The sequence below is a fragment of the Amblyomma americanum genome, chromosome 5 (assembly GCF_052857255.1).
Source record: "Amblyomma americanum isolate KBUSLIRL-KWMA chromosome 5, ASM5285725v1, whole genome shotgun sequence".
Lineage (NCBI taxonomy): Eukaryota > Metazoa > Arthropoda > Arachnida > Ixodida > Ixodidae > Amblyomma > Amblyomma americanum.
The window spans coordinates 120894452-120915051 of NC_135501.1; the positions used below are offsets into that span (position 1 = coordinate 120894452).

The 20600-nt window shown below is 46.8% G+C and overlaps 1 protein-coding gene across 1 annotated transcript in view; it reads right to left on the reverse strand.

Annotated features, from left to right (window-relative positions):
* Positions 1 to 268: 268 nt before the first annotated feature.
* The window catches only part of LOC144132640 (lysosomal aspartic protease-like), a 276547-nt gene continuing 256215 nt past the window's right edge, over positions 269 to 20600 (reverse strand). The window contains exons 4-8 of the mRNA XM_077665193.1: positions 10921 to 11081; positions 8954 to 9216; positions 6606 to 6750; positions 4640 to 4738; positions 269 to 529 (exon numbers count right to left, since the gene is read on the reverse strand). Of these exons, the coding sequence (XP_077521319.1) occupies positions 356 to 529; positions 4640 to 4738; positions 6606 to 6750; positions 8954 to 9216; positions 10921 to 11081 (842 nt within the window). The 3' untranslated portion in view covers positions 269 to 355. The remainder of the gene's footprint in view (positions 530 to 4639; positions 4739 to 6605; positions 6751 to 8953; positions 9217 to 10920; positions 11082 to 20600) is intronic.

Consider the following 20600-nt stretch of genomic DNA (forward strand, 5'->3'; position numbering starts at 1 on the left):
CAAAACACATTAAAACGGTCAAAGTAAAGCAAAAGTTTGTTTGTGTGAATTGCTCTAGAAAAGAGTTCATTGCATGATTCTTTCTTACAGCGTACACGTTCTCAAATTTTAAATAAAAAGTGTTTCCGTAAAAACTGCATAGTGCCGAAATATGATTGGTAGCTGAAGAAGGAAAAAATATTAGGAGGCTGAAGAAAATTCGCAGTCAATTAATTATGCATCAAAAGAATTTACCGAAAACCGAAAATAAAGGAATGGAGTCTTTAAATCGTCAAGAAAGATTTATTTCAATTGTTTACCGCATACCTCAGTCATCCTTGACTCTGCTATTCAGCGTAGTCCTTCGCATTTTCTGTCAGCGCGAATAGGCGAAACCAACTCTGCCCAACCCGTCCGACTCACTGGTCGGTGCTACGAGCACAGTGTAGACGTTCCTTAGGAACGGATGTCCCAGATGCCATGTTACGCCTGCCTTCTGGGATGCCTCTGCGAAGCCACTGTAGCAGCGATTGCCGGTGGATGTCTCCACCTTAAAAGGAGAGAAACCCGGTATTTATGAAGCACATTGTGCGGTTTAAGTTCCTCCGAATAAAAGGGGAACCACAGCACTGCTATGATATCTCAAGATATCTACTCAATATGTAAAATAGGAAGGGTTTGAGGAGCATTCGATATAAATAGTGGTGCCAATTCTTTGCTCTTGAGATGTTTATTCCGGAACCTTGAAAAGAAATGGCTTGGGGATAGCAATGATCTCCGTCGCTTCGTAAGATGTCTCAGGTTTACTGTTTTACACTTTTTTAACATGTGTAAACGTAGTACTGAGCTTCTTTTATCTGTGGGCCTTTGCACTGAAAAAAAAACCAGCCGGGCGCATATCGAGCCCACGCTATTGGCCTTAGTAGTTGTGCCTTCCTGGCTCGTTCACTCAGCCTGCGGAAGTAAGGATCGCGTCGTTGAAATATCGTGCTGTCTTGTGCAACTAAGCACACTACCTAAAACATGCAAGGCACTGAAAACGCAGTTGTGAAGACAGTTCTAAAGGATCCAAAAGTTGTCTCCTTCAGCGAGTGCCCCAACTCTAATTAGAGCGAAATAGTAATCTGGAGGTTCAGAGCCTAGCAAAGTCGTCGCTTTCTTGTACGGTCGGGAGCACGAGCCACCTGGCCGCGAAGAACACAGTCTGCCACTTAGAGGTATTGCCTTCCTTCGAGTTTTAGGCCAGATATGCTATCTGCGAGTTGGAGCCCCGTAGACTACCTTCTACGAGAAGGCAAGAAGGCACACACGGCAAGAGCAGCATGGGGCGGCAGAAGGGTGGGTGGGCGAATGACATGGGCGGATGACTCTGCAAAAGCGCATGAATATTCTATTACTAACCAGAGTTGAACTGATCGTACCCAAATACTTTTTTTTCTGCGTTTGGCGCACTGCTCTGTTTTAAGGATGACCAGAATGCATTGCAGACGCGTGGTCTGTGCTTGCGGAGCGAAACGTAAACACGAAAACAGAAAATATGCAAGCGTTTTTGCCTAGAAATATTATCTATGAAAATCTTCATAACATGCTCACAACGCCTGCGAGACTTCCGAAGAGAACGTCAACAGCAATGCAATTAAGCGTTCTTCAAGCCAAATATTATTGTGTGCTTGCATTTCATCTCACTCAGATTGCGTTGTTTGCAACTCATAGTAGAGCGGAAGGTTTCTATACCTTTCTGATGTCTTGTACAGAGAGATGTCATCTGTCTCAATCAGGCAAAGTTTAAAAATTATCAATCACGCAAGGTAAACGTATGTCGCTCCTGACCAAGGCGAAAAAGAGCTAGTGTTAATTGTTTACAGGACCTAGAACAGAGGTTGATATCCTACTCGACTTACCAGAGAGTTGGAGGTCACATATACAAGGTGCAAGCGCACAGGAGGACCCACAATTAGGTAGCAACCTTTTTGATAAACTTGAGCAAGCTTGCAAAAGAAATGTAGAATATGAAATGTTTACTTCCGCGTTTGCCCCTGGGAAACTGCGTTGAGATGATTTAGGCCAACCGCACAGTTCCCGCTTACCTTCGAAGTGTGTACATTAATCCGTTTAATACGTTTTCGAAGTCTTATACATTTTCCCCTAGGACAACTTGTGATGTAGGTGAAAACAGGAAATCGATTCTTTCTTGTAGTCATTGGAGCTTTCCTTCGATACAGAAGTGACAGGGCATGGGCACTCATCCGTTGGTGGAATGTACCCACACTCTTGAGGATGTGAGCACACCAAAATACTTCAGAGTGATTCAGTCACGCGCTTTTTGCTCTTTTGTTTTCTCTTTTGTATATACTGCATGTCCCAATAAATATTTGTCAGTTTATAGCAAGCACTTGTTCTGTCTTTCTACGTCTCCGTTCAAATGTTTTCGGTGCTTCAATAACATGAACCCTTACCTACTCTTCCAGTTTTTTACCCTTTTGTGATTCAGCCAGCAGCCCTGCTGCCTATGCGCGCGAGGCCAGCAGAATTTGTGGCACAACGGTTTAAGATAGATCTCCTTTAGGTGACGTTTGCACGAAGGCAAGCAGATTTCAGAACTGACGTAGCTGGAAGTCACTGTTAAGGTCGTTTGCGCTGGCAATTTTGATAACAATATAAATGATAACAATATTTTTGCCTCTTTGAGCTAGAAAGGGCAATAAAAGTGAATGGATCCCATATTTGCGGCGTTCTGTTTCATCCAGAGTGCCTCAAGTTTTTCTGATAGCTTGGCATGCTGGGCTTAGAGTGCGATCGATCCTGACCGTGCCTGGACAACACACCTGTTCATATCTGTAGTGGCCGCTCAAGGTTGGAGTAGAGTACATTTTTTCCTCGATAGAACTCCCTGTCAGAAAAAAAACTACTCTCCCCAGAAGACTTCATCAACCACTAAAGTTACAATAACTGCAACAGAAAAATAGCGCCCATGGCTCTCGGAGCTCTTTTAACACTGCGGCAGTTGAAGGGCGAACACTGCGTTGTACGACGCTTGAATAGTAGAGTTTTTGTTGCTACATATTTTTCAGGTCCAAAACTTAAGTGTGCTCTTCTGTCGAGCAGTCGGACGAGCATAAAGTCAACAAGGTGGACCACAAAATCATGCAGTCTAAGAGGCGCTGCGAGGTTGGATTATTTGTGAAAGAGAAAAACGGGTGTGCGTTTCGTCTTGTGTGCGCGCCAATAAGTGCAGTGGAGAATAATATTAACAATATAGTAATTGGTTTTCGGGGAAAGGCAATGGGGCAGTACCTTTCTCATATATCGTTGGACACCTGATCCGCGCCGGAAGGGAAGGGTTAAAGGAGGAAGTGAAAGAAGAAAGAACGAGAGGGGTGCCGTAGTGGAGGACTCCGGAATAATTTAGACCACATGGGGATCTTTAACGCGCACTGACATCGACGATCATGTTTTTTGTGTTTCAACTTTTAAAAACTTTCTAAGCGCTCCACCGAACAGCAAACTTAATTTTATTACGCTTTGAGACATGGAGCGCTTCCAAACTTCGTCGTTCCTTAAAACTGGAAAGCGGTAGTAGAGGTACAGCGAAATAATTACTTTTAGTTTATTGGGTGTTTAACGTCACAAAGCGACTAAGGCTATGAGGGACGCTGTAGTGAAGGGCTCCGGATATTTTGACCACCTGGGGTTTTTTTAACGTGCGCAGGCATCGCACAGTACATGAGCCTCTAGAATTTTGCCTCGATCGAAAATCGGCCGTCGCGTCCAGAATTGAACCCGTGTCTTACGGGTCAGCAGCCGACTACCATAACCACTGAGAGACCGCGACGGCTCGCGAGCAAAATAAATAAAAGGAAATAATTTTTTTCACGTCAATTATTTAGAGTATTTATTTTTTCCTTCTGTGTGAATCACCACGGACGAATCAATAGTCGGTGCAAATAGTCCAAAATTTAAAGGATATCCTGCCTCTTGAAGCATCACTGGGGAGGAATTGAAGATGGCGTTTATACCTTCATTTCTCTATTCTAATCGAAAAGAGGCTTTCTTCAGGGGAAAATAGCTCTAGGGCGCTAGAAAATGCGAAAAAATAAAGTTTAGCTATCAGCGGCACTCTGCCTTCAAAAAAAAAAACCGCACTGACGTCATGCTTAAATCTGAGCCCAAACCGCTGTGCATATTTGGGTGGCTTTTTGGGAGACCTGATTCCTCCTGACTAAGCCTGTAGCACTAAAAGGACGAGGACAATTTAGAAGTAATTAACAAGCGCGCTAACCTTCAACTCGTTGAAAGTTAGAGTTCGTGTTACATCGGCCTCTACGTGTCTTTCGAGCGGAACGAGTTTCATCGCTGAGGCTAAACCACACTGCCAGCCAGTTACAGTCCTTAAGCACGGAGTACTTGTCAGCATCAACGTGACAGCTTCAAATAAGAACCCCGAAAATATTGTCTTAAGGTTTCTTTTTCTCAGCCATTGAAGCCCCTTTCGCTTCTCAAGAAATGTCGAGACTCATCAATCCAAAGAATCAACTGGCAGCAACCAAAAAATTCCATGAAATTGCTGCCAGTGTCCTACTGAAAGTGGCACTGATAATCAAGCATGTTGAATAGAGTAAGAAGTGTGAGAAACAACTTGAATATAGCATCACTCACATACCTCCACCACGTATTCTTTAGGGCGGAGGATGAACTCTCGTCCAGCGGCAGCGAACTTTATGTCGGGAAGGCGCCTGACGTTTCGGCAGTTCACTTCGTACTGAAACAGAGGGACGAAGAACAACAGCGTCTTTATATGCAGCATTATTTGTAGATTTCACAAACGCATTGAACAGTGCATTTCATAAGAACAAATTTAAGGTAATGAGACATTTCAGGCCTAAAGTATAGTTTAATTCTTGAAACAGACCTGTACAGAGGTCGCAAGTAAGAATAGTTGTATAGTGATGGTTTTCCGTCCCTTTTGCAGAACAAAATAAAACTTTTCCTACACAGCTTGCCAGCAGTGCGGGGTGTGAATCTGAGCCACAGCTACATCTCGACTCTCAAAGTACTGTCCTCATAAGGGAGGATGTGGGGGAACCCAGCGGGGATTCATCCCAAAAGAGCATGAAGAATGTAAAGGTGCAGTTTGTTGTCAGTAGAGTCAAGGCCACATTTTACCCTGCTGCTGGTTCTATGACAGAGGCGCCGATATACGTTCCTTGAACAAAAGCTTATAACAGATTTCATTTTCAATTCCAAATTAGTTTATTTATATTTCAAAGGTTCAGGATTGAAGAAGGAGATAACTCTTTCAAGAGCTCCAGTCTAAACAAGTCTGGCGTGGCTCACCATGAAAACATATCGGTCCTGCCTTTGCATTTTTCACAGGTAGTCGTCGGCCGGTGAGTTACCTATTGTGACTTAAAGCATTCAGTATTCATTATAAAATTAATAAACGCATCCTTACCTGCTATCTCTTCAGCATCAGCTCTCACAACCTGCCCTAAGTAGACGTATTCCTTTACCACTGCGAACCCTTTGTTACCAATTGTGAACTGCCGTTCCGTTGCGATGCTGTTAAACATACTTTGGTTTCTGCCTTACAATTTTTAGACCTACAGTTTTGCTCTCTCCCTGTCTAACTCAGTGGCCATGCTTTGCAGTTCATCTCCTATGTTACTTAACAAGGCAATGGCATCACCGAATCGCAGCTAAATTAGGTATGCTCCATTAACTCTTTTGGTCCATTGTTCCCAATACAGGCATCTGCGCACCTCCTGTAAAAAGTCAGTGACATGCATTGGGGATAACGTGTTTTCCTTCCTGGTACCCTTTTTTATTCGAAATTTTATTTACGACTTTATGGAGCACTGTTGTAGCTGTGCAGTCATTTCATATATCTTGCAGTATTTCCACATGACTCTTCTATAATAATAATAATTGGTTTTGGGGGAAAGGAAATGGCGCAGTATCTGTCTCACATATCGGCGGACACCTGTACCGCGCCGTAAGGGAATGGGATAAAGGAGGGAGTGAAAGAAGAAAGGAAGAAAGAGATGCCGTAGTGGAGGGCTCCGGAATAATTTCGACCACCTGGGGATCTTTAACGTGCACTGATATCGCACAGCTCACGGGCGCCATAGCGTTTTGCCTCCATAAAAACGCAGCCGCCGCGGTCGCGTTCGAGCCCGGGAACTCCGGATCAGCAGCCGAGCGCCCTAACCACTGAGCCACCGCGGCGGGTACTCTTCTATAGCAGTCATGCGGACATTGTGGACTCTTCTATACCCTGATTCCACAATGCCCGCATGACTGCTGAGGTTTCCTGTTAGTCATATGCTGTCTTCTAATATATACATATGTTTCTAGATATGTCTATTTAGTTTCGGAATATACACTATTTGGAACTTGCGCTAGATCCGTCGGCTTTCTATCTTTTTGTCTCGGCGGAGAGTAGGGAGAGTAGGGGAACCACCGCTCTCTGTTGCGTGCTGCTCTCTGACGCAGCTAATGCCTCCATGCTTTGTGCCAATTCATCTTAAGTACTGCTTGTGGAACTTTCTTTCTGAGCCGAGCATAACGCGCTCCATGAATGGTATTCCTAGAAGGCCATCATATTCTCCAATGCTGTTAGAACCTACCTCTCCTTGGGCGTTCTTTTGAGCACCCAAGACGCTGTTGATGCGCTCGATTTCACGAGCTGGTCCTCCTATGAACGTGTCCGCAGGAGCAATCCTTGCTGGGCAGCCGCCGAAGCAGAAATGTTCCGTGTCTCCTACCTGGATACTATCGAATAGTTGGAGGATAAGTGAGGATCAGAAAGTTCATTGAGAAACCTACTTTACACATATTAATTCTGTTGTTTGTCAAATAGTTTTGCCGCCTTGCTGAAAAGCGATAGTTTACAAAGATTTTTTGGACTAGCTTCTGTATAGTAAACTGGCTTAATGACTTAATAGGCATAGTTATGACAGAGACGGGAATATGTGTATCCTACAAGGTTTAAGCTGTTAATGAAAGGAGCTGTAGCTTCGTACAAGGAAGTAAAGATTTAATTTATTCAGTAGGGGTGAAAGTACTGAAATTTTACGTCGGGTTCGTCACATGGACCCGTTTTGTTTTAAGATATCCTCTACACTGGTTATTTTCAAGCTGTTCGTCTCTTCTTTAGGAATTGCTCTAAGCGCATTCTCTGAACTTAATGGGTCATCTCTCTGGAGTAATTGTCGGTACCGTTATACTTATTCGTCCTCCCAAATAGAGCACAGGTGGTCCTGGGGCTGAACGCCTGCATGAGTCATGGACTACGCGCTCGATTAATTGTTATAATGTGCTGTAATATGTTAGTGTTGAGCCTTGTAGTTTACGCATTCATGATGGCAACGTATCGAGGAAAACTTCATGGAGCGGAAGCTTGGCAATATTCGTCAAGAATATTTCCCCTGTCATGAATAGGCAAATGGTTTTTCTGCTCTCTGCCGGTGTTGGGGATAGTCGCTGCGTAAACGACCCTAGAGAAAAAATAAAATGTAATTGCCGTGCCTGAAGGTAAGAGAATAGCAGCTGGGGGAAAATTTGTTGGTCTTTTTTTTTTTGCTGATGGCCTACACATCCTGGCTGTCATATTTCTACTGTCAAGAATAGGCAAACGGCTTTTATGCTCCCTGTAGGTGTTGAGGATAGTCGCTGCGTAAACTACTCTAGAGAAATGATAAAAATGTAATTGGCCAGCCTGAAGGTAAGGGGATAGCAGTTGGGTGAAAATCTGTTGGTCTTTTTTTGCTGATGGCCTACACATCCTGGCTGTTATGTGAACATGCACGAGCACGGCGCCAAGCTTTAGGGCTCGTAGGGTGACCAGCAGGGCTCGAAGGCAGGCACAGGAAAGAACTGAAGAGGCAGCCTCGGGTGACGTCAGTTTGTTCAAAGGAAGTAGAAATTTTACTCATGGCGACCATGCCGTGGCACGGCCATAAGCACGATGTTGAAGCACATTAAACCCACGCTGTTTCATTCTTCAGCGAATGAAGGGAGGAAAGTTATTACTTTATTTCGTGACATCCTCAACGCAAGACTCGTAGGAGGCACTTTCTCGACAGGAAAGGACGTTTACTGCGCCATCCGCATAAACACACAATATATCACCAGAAAAATTTCCTTTCTATGGTAAACAACGACCACCTTTTCGTTGAATCGATGGGTGGTTCCCTCTTCGCACAGGGTTTGGCGGTCAAAACTTTTGAGGCTCGTATGCGCTTAGAGGCGTAAAGGGGATCTGATCGTAGGCGAGAGCGGCAACCTTGAGTCACCACCTGCTAAAACTGCAAACATCATAAACGTGCTTTGCATGGGCGCAAGTACATAAATGTGTGTCGAGCAATCCCTGACTTTTTTACATAACACAGTCCGCATGTTCCTAAGGAACAATATGCAGGCTCTTAGCAGTGATATTCATTTCCTTTTGTTTTGCAACATGATGGGCACCCCAGCGAATTTCATATTGTCCTTATTTTACGAGATAGTAACTGTGACCATGTTTCTCTCGCATTTTCTCTATATGTATCTCTGATTCCTTAAACTGAAATTCTTTCTTTAGCGGACATATAAAACCGTCAAGACAGGCGCTAACTCACAGCTTTTGATTCGAAAAGAACACGCACACATATATTCACTCATAAACTCAACCATCATATAAGAATCTTCACAGCATCTTTCTTGCCTCGCTTAGGTGTCGCGCTGAAAAAGAATTTCTCTTGGAACCAACATGAACCAATTAGCCGCCAACCAAACTCTACTGAACTATCACTCTGATAAAGGGCTACCTGTTTTTCCTCAGTATCTCTTGCTACATTTGTCCTTAATTTCATTTCGTACAGCAGGTCGCCTTTCACTGCATTCTTACATGTGTCCATTATGCGCACCTTTGAGGAACCAACTGCGTTTTCAGACAGTAAATTGTACTCACAAAACTGGTTTGGAAAGAACTCACCCTTGAAGATGAAACTGCCAGTACCTTCCTTCAACCTCCGAGAACACAAGCGACCCTCTGTAGTGCCTCTCGTTGGCACCTCCGAACATCGCCTCACCGTCCTCGCGAGGCTTGCTGCTGAGGTAGAATCCCAGCCATGGTTTGGCAATAAGGCCCTTCTTGATGAAATGGTCGAACAGCGACAGTTCATCGTGATCGAGTCCAAGGACGCCGTCGTATGGCACGCCATTGTAGCCATCTGGCCCATTTCGAAAATCTATTATCTTAAAGAGCACAAAAAAAATTAAAAAACATTAGCAGTGAAAATTCAATGTCTTTCATCCAGATATCACACATGAAAACGTCACGACTGCGACAAATATTTACTTCGAATCAGCATCTTCCCTGCACTGATAAATAGAAATTAATATATCAAGAGGAAAATGTCATGAGAACTCATTTTTGTAGTGATAGCTACATTACGGTAGCATTTCGAGCCTTCAGCGTGGCGTCGCGAAGGCAATGGCGGTGCCGCCACGCTGTCACGTCGTTGGTATTGGTTCGTCACTTGGTAGGTGACTACGTCACGTGACCAAGTTCCACTCGGCCAGCTGTAGGTATCGCGTCACCACAGGTTTAGCCAGAGCTGAACCACCGCCATTTCTTTTCAAGGTTATAACTGTTCCTATAAAAAAATATGTTTAATTATTAAAACCGGCTTGGCACGTATTATGTGTCCTCGTCGCAATAACTGCGAAGCTCGGGGCACATACGGCCTAATCAGCTGCAGCATCTTATGGCGCCTGTGCAAGTTGTCCTAATCAGTATGGACACTGGAAGAATCTAGTAGCAACAATATGTAACACATACGGCCTAGAAAAGTAAATAGTCGCATACAAGCCCTGCCAAGCAGGTCGGCGTGTAGTCCAGTCACCTGTAAATTGTGCATTTAATAATTGAAGCACAGGAACTGAATTTCAAACTACTAATGAACTCAGCCGTTCGGTGAAACACACAATGTTCTACTGCGGCGGCCGCGTTTTTATGGAGGAAAAACGCTAAGACGCCCGTGTGATGTGCGATGTCAGTGCACGTTAAATATCCCCAGGTGGTCCAAAATAATTCTGGAGCCCTCCACTACGGCACCTCATTTTTGCTTTCTTTCACTGTCCCCTTTATGCTTCCCTTACGGCGCTGTTCAGGTGTTCAACGATATATGAGACAGATACTGCGCCATTTCCTTTCCCCAAAAACCAATTATTATTATTATTCTTGCGCGAGGTAAATTTTCTGTATTGGCCATCAGATATTGGTACATTTATCTCGTCCTGGTTAAGGGCTAGTTTAAGCTTCATTTACTGACGTCTACCGTCCAGTTGGGAATAACGTTTTTTTGTACTAACATTATTAATATTAATATTTGTTTTTTGGGGAAAGGAAATGGCGCAGTATCTGTATCATATATCGCTTGACCCCTGAACCGCGCCGTAAGGGAAGGGATAAAGGAGGGAGTAAAAGAAGAAAGGAAGAAAGAGGTGCTGTAGTGGAGGGCTCCGGAATAATTTAATCCAGATGCCTTCTCTAGGCAGCAGCCCTAGAAACATGCATGACGTGTTTGCCAGTCGCGAGGAACCGTATGCACTACTTGCAGAAGTTGGTGGAAGGTCTTGTAGGTTTTACACTTCGACGTCTTCCCAGCTAGAGCTTCGAAGGGCTATACATTAGCATGGATCTATCTTTTGGTTGTTTAGAGGCCGTGATTCGCACAATGTAGGTAAGCCGTACCAAACGCCTTAGCGCCAATTCTGTCAGACACGAGGTGCGATGTGATACTTTGATGCAAAAATTTACCGCTCCTTTTAACATGCAAAGCAGCAGAGTGTACACAGTGTAACATTACTACCACATTTCTTTTCAATATGACATCCACACACTTGCAAACAGAATGCGCTCAAGATTCTTCGTTTTATGCTCGGTTCAGAACGTACATAGCAGATGAGAAATTCCTCTGTGATTGGACCATCTCCTAGCTGCTGCCTGTCGCCACCCATGTAGCCGTAGAGGGTGCTCTCTCCGAACATGGTTTCGACGTTGTAATATATAGTTGTGAAGCTCGAAGACTGGCTCGGGTCATACGTGGCACGTGTTCCTACGCAAAGGAATAACGTCATAATATTCAAGACAAATTATGATGTGAAGAGTGGTCCCAGTTAATGTTTATTTTTTAAGTTAAATGAAGAGGCAAACACTGTGCCACTCTCACATCTGTTATTAAGAACCTATTTTAGGTCATCAAAAGATTTATCACCTGCATCCCAACTGTGAATGGGTCGCATAATTTCATTTTTTTACTCAAGTTAAAAATGTCAATTCACTAAACCGTGTATGAAATCCACCGCCTTGATTGAACAAATACAAAACCAAAACGCAATACAGTCCAAACTTCACTGAAACGCTTCTTCAAAATGCAGGCTCTCTTGCGCGGTAATCAAACACCAGGTTCTTACATTTTTGACCACGAAATGAAACAATTGCAGCGTATTTGGAACTATTAAACAGCTAGAAAGGACGCAGACACTGTAGAGACGCACAGGATGACGCTTGACTCTCAATTGACTTTGTTCAAGTGCAGACCACTTCACGCGCAATATGGAGTTCTCGCGTTGAGAAAACTTCAGTCCGCGCGCTGCGACGCAACCGCTAGCGAACTCGGGAAAACTCCCTCTTCCTGTGTACGTTGTCTACGCGACGATCCGGTACAGCGAATAACCAGACAAATCGAAAAGCGCAGCGACTATCAGTGACCGCACACATTGAGAACATGATCGTGCATCCGGCGGCTAACGCTTCGTGTCTCTGGCAGCGTTGTCCGTCATTCGTGTTAAGTGTGCGGGCGGCTGAATGTCCCACGAACGGGCCGCTGTACTAATGCCCGGCTCCGAGAGGATGAAAGATTTCTATCTCCGAATGAAAGCTTGAATTCTCCTAAGCACTTCAGGAAGCACAAGTGCATACCGCTACTAAAAAACAGTACCATTCTTGGGCGTGTAAAAATTAGGAGCCCGAATGAAGTTTTGCAGGCATACCATTATCAGATATAATAGGTAGTCTGAAATAAAAGCATGAAAGAAAGAGGTTTCAAGAAGATGAAGAGGATGGCGATAAGGATGACGTTGATTAACCGAAGACTAAAGAAGATGAAGAAGAAGTATTCAGGGAGGAGGGAAGAGATGATTGGTGCAGAAGAGAAGAAGGAGAAGACGGCGACAATGATTCCGTGGACTAACGCCAAGGCTAGAAAAGCTCGAGGGAGAGCGAGGCACGGGGGAAAGAACAGAGAAGCGGAGGCTCCGGCGAGTCAGGGACGCTTCGGCTGGAATAGAGCGACGCCGGCTACTGCTCCGGTGAGCTCGCGTTCTACGGCTTCGCATTGTGGATTTCCTGCCGTTCCTGGGCCCGTTCGCTGGAATCAACGGAGGACGGTACCACCTGCTGCGGCCAGGGGTGTCTCCAGCGCTGTTGCCACCAATTCGGGTGGTGCCCCCAACGCCAACATCAGCGGCATCATATCCACGGGCGCTTGGACCAGGAGCTTGTACGACGCAGCCAAAGACGCCGTCAGCGACGCCAGCCTGAGCTCGTCGAATGCCAATCTCGACGCCGACTACTGGACCCATGCAACGCCGCAGCCGCACAGAACCAACCGTGAGCACGAACGCCGACCGCTAACAGGAGAACGCTAGTAGTAGACGCTGGTAGCAGTTTGCCCGGGTTGTGTGTATTTATAGTCTCTGTGCTTGGTGTTGGTTTCTTAGTTTTGTGTGCTACTGTTTGTGTCACGTAGGGTGTATTAAATGTGCGTTTGCGTGGGTACACCCGTCGCCTAGTCCATTCTTTCGGTCCGAGTGTTCTCCGGGGAGATCTGTGACATCAGAAAGCAGATACATGTGTTAAGAACGCGTCATTGAACATATTGAAAAAAATGTATATATTGTTAAGATATTTACAGCACTTATAGGAAAATGACGAAACCACAGTATAACGGGAGTCTTTCCTTTACTGTTGGGTTTTTTGCCTTTTCCACGCGAATTCTCATTGGTACACATGCCTGGCTTTATTCCTGCAGGGTATATGTGTGATCTGTACTAGAATAAGGTTAGCTGATAATGCACCGGTGTTCTTGTCTCCACTATGTCTGCACGTTTTCTGTTGGTGTTATTGTTCCAAATATGTACCACTTCTCTCAGCTCTCCGCTCTACTGAATCATGCAGCATATGGTGTTGCTTTAAAACTGCTGTGAATAGTGAGTGCTTATTTCCCATGTGATGCAGAAGGACTTAATGCACGTGTGGCCTGCTTACGGATCTCTATTTCTTAATCATCATCATTGCAACTCAGCCTCAGAAAATTTGTCCCGAGTCAACGGCGTCGCCGCCACTGTCCCATGCAATAACTGAGAATTCGCCTCTGCCCATTGGCTAACTACGACGCCCAGCCCAGGTCAGCACATCATTCATGTCATCTTCCTCAGCCCAATTAACTCAGCTGCGTTGCAAATACATATACCACTGCTTAGCATCTGACCCATGTCCTGCGCTCGCAGGAATCACCCTATTGCCCCAAACTTCCCAACTTTATCCGTCCGCCTAACTCTCAGCCGCCCTCAGTTCCTTTTTGTGCTTTCTCGTGCAATCCATCCCATTACCCCAATAAACCCTGGATGTCTTCCCTGAGCTTTACATACACTACCTATGTAGATTTCTTCTTTTTATTTCAGCCGCAATATATTTTACTCGCGTTTGCTCCTTGAACCTCTCTTTTCTCTTCCTGTCGCTTAATGTTTCCCTGTTCGTTTGAAATGAAATATGTTTCGAGGAAAGGAAATGGCGAAGTGAATGTTTCACATCTCGGTGGACACCCGAACCGCTCCGTAAAGGAAGGGAGAAAGGAGCAGTGAAAAAAGAAAAGAAGAAAGAGGTGCCGCAGTGGAGAGCTCCGAAATAATTTCGACCACCTGGGGCCCTATTTTCGACACGCATGGCCGCCGTTCGCCGCCATATTGTCTCTCTGATTGGCTCATTGGGCGATCACGTGCAAGTCACGAGTTTTAAATTTGTGGCGCGAAACCACCAGGCTTCGAAATAACTTTCTGCCGTGACGTCAAAATGACGTTATTTGAAGACTGATTTTTAGCACAGTTATATTTTGTGCCGGGTTGGTAAATTTAAATGTCTGTGGAGGAGAAACGAAGCTACAGCTGGCATGGAAGAAAACACTTGGCTCGTTTTAGCAATTTCGAGAAAAACAAGTTCGTACTGGGGGGGTTGCTTCCTAGAATGTGATTGGCTGGAGGAATGTCACGTGATTCACGTGATACGCAAGCATATTTCAGTGAGGTCAAAATGACGTTTAGTGACGCAAAGGAAATGCTGCCATTGCTGAAAAATGCCCCATTTGGCCGCCATAATTTGAGACGGCCGCAAGATGGTCGAATTATGGTGGACATAGTCGAATTATGACCACACTGATTTATACGGCTGTTAGCTCACCGTAGTTTGGTAGGCGCTTATTTGAAGTAATAAACTGTTCAGAAACATGGTTGTTTTGAATGTAGAAGCATTGAAACGGCGTTATAATGGTACCTCTTAATTAAGCAGCCTTTTAGAGTCTTAATTACCAGAGCGTAATTCTACACCCGCGTGAGAACTCTAGCTGCGCTCCCGTTTCAAACGCTTCTCTGATGCTAAGAAATTATCGGTCCGCGCGGTCGCGGTTGCTACAGCGCGGACATGGCGGCGTCCGTAGCTGCCGTTTGTTGTCACGGGTTGCGAGAAGCGAAGCATTCGTGAGTGCGCCTCAGTGTTTTCGAAGGACTGCCCGGTTCGTGAGTGTGACTGCCTGGCCAGATATATATGGTATGGTGGCTGTGCAAGAAGATTTGCGGCAAGAGGCAGCGCGTGAGCACACTGGTCTGCTTTAAACATGGGATTGTAGGTGCTCCGGCCGTTACTCTGATCCTGTGTTTCAAGGCGCGATCGGTAGCTGTGAACGTCTGGACACCAATTAGTTCAGTGTTTGCCTCTATTTACACGCTGTCGCTGACCTGATATTCAACTGGGTGAGTGATGAGAGGGTGGCACAAAGGGTTGTCTGCCGGCTGAGCAACATGCTTCCAGAATGTGTTCGGCTTGTCGGCGGGACTGTGCTCATCAGTGCATCATCTGTGTGCTTAATTTGTGTGCATCAGTGTCTGTGTGCATAAGGGCAGTTTCTGAAGACAGCGGTGTCAGCAAGGCAGCGTACATGTGCCGGGTACATCGTCTCGAGCATCGATGAGGTAAGGGAAACAGCAACGAAAAATTGCTGTTGACTTTCTTCAGATGGCTGCTTGCAAGGTTATTCATATTGATGGCTGGTGGCTTTCTTCGGGTGTGTAATAACAAGTCACTTATGTTCCTACGCTTTTTTGGTCACATGCAAACAGCTATGAATCTCATGGCACATTTATTTGTAGCCCATTAAGCAAGGAAGCCTTGCGCAAATAAAAACAGCATTTCAAAATAGTCTTGTCTGTAAACCAAAACGCACAACGAGTTTTCAGATTACTACAATATGCAGATGTGGGTGACTCGTAGGGCGTCTGCATGTCTATGGTTTTCTTTCATTCCACACAAACGCAATGACTTAATTGGCTTCTGCATTTTGATAAATGCAGTTGCAAAAGCATTCGTGTAGTGAGATTTTAGGGCAGTTAAAAATTCTGAGGTAAAGATAACCTTGGATTTCCCCTACAATGTGCCTTGTAGCACCTGCCTTCACTGCAACACAATAAAAATTAACATGTAATTATTTATACCCATCAGTCTGGCTGTAGTCAAGCTGTTTTCACAGCTTTGTTTTACTTCCTCCATAATTTTGATAGAGATGACCAATAAAATATAACTGTTACAAAAGCAGTTTATTTGAGTAGTAGTTATAGTCATACATGAAACTTTAGTTTAATAATTACAGCCCTGTGATGTCTCGTATTTGAAAGTCTTTTCTCTTGTGTGTATGAAACTTGCATTGCACTCAAGCTCACGCACTAAAGACAGTGTTGATTGCCTTCCAGGTGATATGTGTATAATGTGCCTCTTCGATGCATCACTGCTATCCTAGGAAGTCATGTGCTGAGGAATGCTGCTGCAAGGTTCAATATCGTTCACCTCTCAGCTAGAGTGCTTCTCAAGCAAAGAATCATTCTTTGGAAGGGTTGCATTGGATGTCTTCACAGGTGTCAAGTGTTGTACATATTGTCACGTAGTGGTGACGGCAGTCGAAGCAGCGATGAAGACGGACGAAAGGATCTTCTAAAAGAACTGTTTATTGGGCTGACTTGCACCCAAAATGGACTGAATCACTCGGCGGCGGCGAAGCGACAAGCGTGCTCGGCGGTCGTCGAACAGAATGCCCGCCGCTGTCGGCCGTGCTCAATTTAAAGCTGATAGCGAACATTCGAGATAAAGGGCGCAAAGTTACTAGAACATTCCGGAACAACGTAGAATCAGCTTTGCCTGGCTGCGATCAATCGAGATAAATCTAGTCGCGTCTTGCGTCGCAAACAAAGCGATAAGGTGGTGTCGCGGCAGATTTGAAAAACGAATAAACACTGCAAATATTCGCGGCATTACTCCCCTCTCAAAGAAGCATCGACCCGATGCATCAAAACAAATAATGCGACTAGTAAGGGAAAAAAAACGGATCTTGCGAAAATAGAGCATGGAAATGCAGCGGCCTTTAGCGCGCATAATACGGCTTCAGACGGACTACATGGACAACTTCTGGTCGTACGCGGCGTCGCTGGGATGCAGTCATTGCGTCAGGGATGACTTCATAATCCAGTTCACCCAGCCGACGAAGAACCTTGTACGGGCCGAAATAGCGGCGCAAAAGCTTTTCACTGAATCCACGGCGGCGAATGGGCGTCCACACCCAGACTTGGTCTCCTGGCTTGTATTCCGCGTTGCGTCTTCGTAGGTTGTAGCGTCTGGCGTCGGACCGCTGCTGATCTTTGATCCGTAATCGGGCAAGCCTTCGAGCTTCTTCTGCGCGTTGAAGGTAGGCGGCAACGTCGACGTTCTCTTCTTCTGTAACGTTGGGCAGCATGGCGTCTAGCGTGGTCGTGGCATCCCTGCCATGGACGAGCCTAAAAGGCGTCATCTGGGTGGTCTCCTGCACTGCGGTGTTGTAGGCGAAGACGACGTAAGGCAGGATGACATCCCAGGTTTTATGTTCGGCATCGACATACATAGCGAGCATATCGGCGATGGTTTTGTTCAGGCGCTCGGTCAGTCCGTTGGTCTGCGGATGGTATGCAGTTGTCCTCCAGTGGCTGGTTTGGCTGTAGCGCAGGATGGCTTGCGTGAGTTCCGCCGTAAATGCTGTTCCTCTGTCCGTGATGAGCACATCGGGGGCGCCGTGTCGAAGAAGAATGCACTCCACGAAAAATTTGGCCACTTCTGCTGCTGTTCCGTTCGGTAGGGCTTTCGCCTCGGCGTAGCGGGTCAGGTAGTCGGTCGCTATGATGATCCACTTATTTCCAGATGTTGACGTTGGAAAAGGGCCAAGCAAGTCCATGCCAATCTGCTGAAAGGGTCTTGAGGGAGGTTCAATGGGGTTCAGAAATCCTGCTGGTCGTGTGGGAGGAGTCTTTCGTCGCTGACAATCTCGGCATGTTTTCACATAGTGTGCGACATCGGCAGACAGTCGGGGCCAGTAATACTTGTCTTGAATGCGGCGGAGGGTGCGAGTAAACCCGAGATGTCCAGCTGTCGGCTCGTCGTGTGAAGCCTGTAGAACTTCTTCGCGGAGACAAGTAGGTACAACAAGGAGGTAGGCTGTTTTGTTCGCTGTAAAGTTCTTCTTCACAAGGACCTCATTCTGCACACAGAAAGAAGACAGTCCTCGCTTGAATGAAGCGGGGGGTGAAGAAACCTTGCCTTCCAGGTACTCGATGAGGCCTTTTAGGCTGGGGTCCGAGCGTTGCTGCTGAGCAAAAGAGCTTGCGCTGATGGGTCCCAGGAAGGCGTCCTCATCGTCGTCCAGCGGCGGTGCATCTACAGGGGCTCGTGAGAGGCAATCGGCGTCAGTGTGCTTGAGTCCGGACTTGTAAACGACGGTGACGTCAAACTCCTGGAGACGCAGACTCCGTCGAGCGAGTCGGCCAGAGGGATCCTTCAAATTGGCAAGCCAGCAGAGCGCGTGGTGGTCGCTGACCACCTTGAACGGCCGTCCGTAGAGGTAGGGGCGGAATTTCGACGTAGCCCAGATGATGGCAAGGCACTCCTTCTCAGTGGTCGAATAGTTAGCCTCGGCCTTAGAAAGGGAACGGCTAGCGTATGCGATGACCTTCTCCAGCCCGTCACTTTTTTGAACGAGAACGGCGCCTAGTCCCACGCTGCTTGCGTCGGTATGAACTTCAGTATCGGCGTTTTCATCAAAATGCGCAAGGATCGGTGGGGACTGTAAACGACGCTGAAGTTCTTTGAAGGCTTCTGCTTGCGGCGCTTCCCATTTAAACGGCACGTCTGCCTTCGTCAGTTGGGTCAGGGGCTCGGCGATGCGCGAAAAGTTTTTCACAAATCGTCGGTAATATGCGCATAGTCCGAGAAATCTGCGCACTGCTTTCTTATCGGCCGGCGGTTGAAACTGTTCAATAGCGGCTGTTTTCTGCGGGTCTGGGCGTACTCCTTCCTTGCTAACGATGTGGCCTAGAAACAGCAGCTCTTCGTAGGCAATGTGGCATTTCTCTGCTTTCAAGGTTAGGCCAGACGACTTGATTGCGTCTAGTACTGTTCGAAGTCTTTTGAGGTGCTCTTCAAAGTTCGAGGCGAAGACAACGACGTCATCTAAATATACCAGACATATTTTCCACTTCAGGCCTGCCAGCACTGTATCCATTACTCGCTGAAACGTCGCTGGTGCGGAACAGAGACCAAATGGCATCACCTTGAACTCAAACAGCCCATCCGGAGTTATGAATGCTGTCTTCTCGCGATCTCTTTCGTCGACCTCAATTTGCCAGTAGCCGCTCTTGAGGTCCATCGATGAGAAATATTTGGCGTTGCAGAGGCGGTCCAGTGTGTCGTCGATGCGGGGGAGGGGGTAGAAGTCCTTCTTTGTTATGTTGTTCAAGCGGCGGTAATCCACGCAGAATCGAAGTGCGCCGTCTTTCTTTCTCACTAGAACAACCGGTGCCGCCCATGGGCTGTTTGAAGGCTGGATGACGTCGTCGCGAAGCATTTCTTCAACTCGGTCCCGGATGGCTTGTCGTTCTCGCGGAGACACACGGTAGGGGCTTTGACGGAGAGGTCGGACGTGTTGATCCGTTATAATTCGATGCTTGGCAATTGGCGTCTGTCGCACCTTCGGCGATGTCGAAAAGCACTCACTGTAGTTTTGAAGCAGATTGCGGATCTGGTCTTGTCTGTTCCGGTGCAGGGCTGGGTTGATATCGAAAGTGGGCGAGTTCTCTTGGTCAGGCGGATCTTCTGCGGAGGGGTCGGAGAGGGCGAAGGAATCTCGTACGTCAGATATTTCGTCGTAGAAAGCAATCGTCGTTCCTCTGTTAATATGCCGGTATTCTTCGCTGAAGTTAGTCAGCAGTACTTCGGCCTGGCCATTGCGGAAATGTGCGATGCCTCTTGCGATGCTGATTCCTCGGTCTAGTAGCAACTGCATGTTCCCCTCGATGATGGCTTCAGTGTTTATGGCTTTCGTGGCGCCTACGGTCACGATAACGCTTGAACGGGGTGGGACGCTCACTTCTTCCTCCAGGACACTTAGGGCAACGTGATTTTCCCGAGTTTTCATCGAAGCGATGGCTTCGTCCGTCGAAAGCGTGATCAGCTTGGATCGCAGGTCGATGATCGCCTGATGCTCATTAAGGAAATCCATACCCAAGATCACTTTGCGGGAGCATTGCGGTAGCACAACAAAGGTCGCAGGATAGGTATGTTCTTTGACAGTCACTCGCGCTGTGCATTGTCCTGATGGCGTAATGAGGTGGCCCCCAGCGGTGCGAATTTGTGGGCCGTCCCAAGCCGTTGTGACTTTTCTGAGCTGCGCAACGAATGTTCCATTCATCACCGAGTAATCGGCTCCTGTGTCGACTAGAGCGGCAACTTTCCGGCCGTCGATAGTCACTTCTAGGTCGGAGGTCCTGGCTCTTGCATTGCATGTCGCTCTCGGCGTCGGGTCACGGCTTCGTCGCGTATGCGAGTCACGGGTTGGGCGTGTGGTCGAAGCTCCTCTGGGTGGCGGCGTCGATTTCAAGGTAGCTTGCGTCGTGATCGAGGTTCTCATTGTGTGCGGCGTCGGTGCAGCGAGTGTCGGTTCTTCATGCGGCGTCGCGGGTGCAGCGTCTTCATGGGGCGTGGTCGGTGGAGGATCTTCGGCGTTTAGCTCGTGAGCAACCTCACCTCCAGAGGTTGCTGCCTTTAGTTTCCCCTACGGGGGCTGGGCGACCTTCCTCGTACCGCGGCTGCGTAGCTGCGGCGTGGCGACGCAAAGCGCGAGGTTGACGGCGATGGTGAGCGCGAAAAGCGGTTCGGCGTGTACTCTTCTCGACGCAGGTACTCGTCGATTTCGTGCGGACGTTGTCCGAAGCGTGGTCGTGGGGCGTTAACG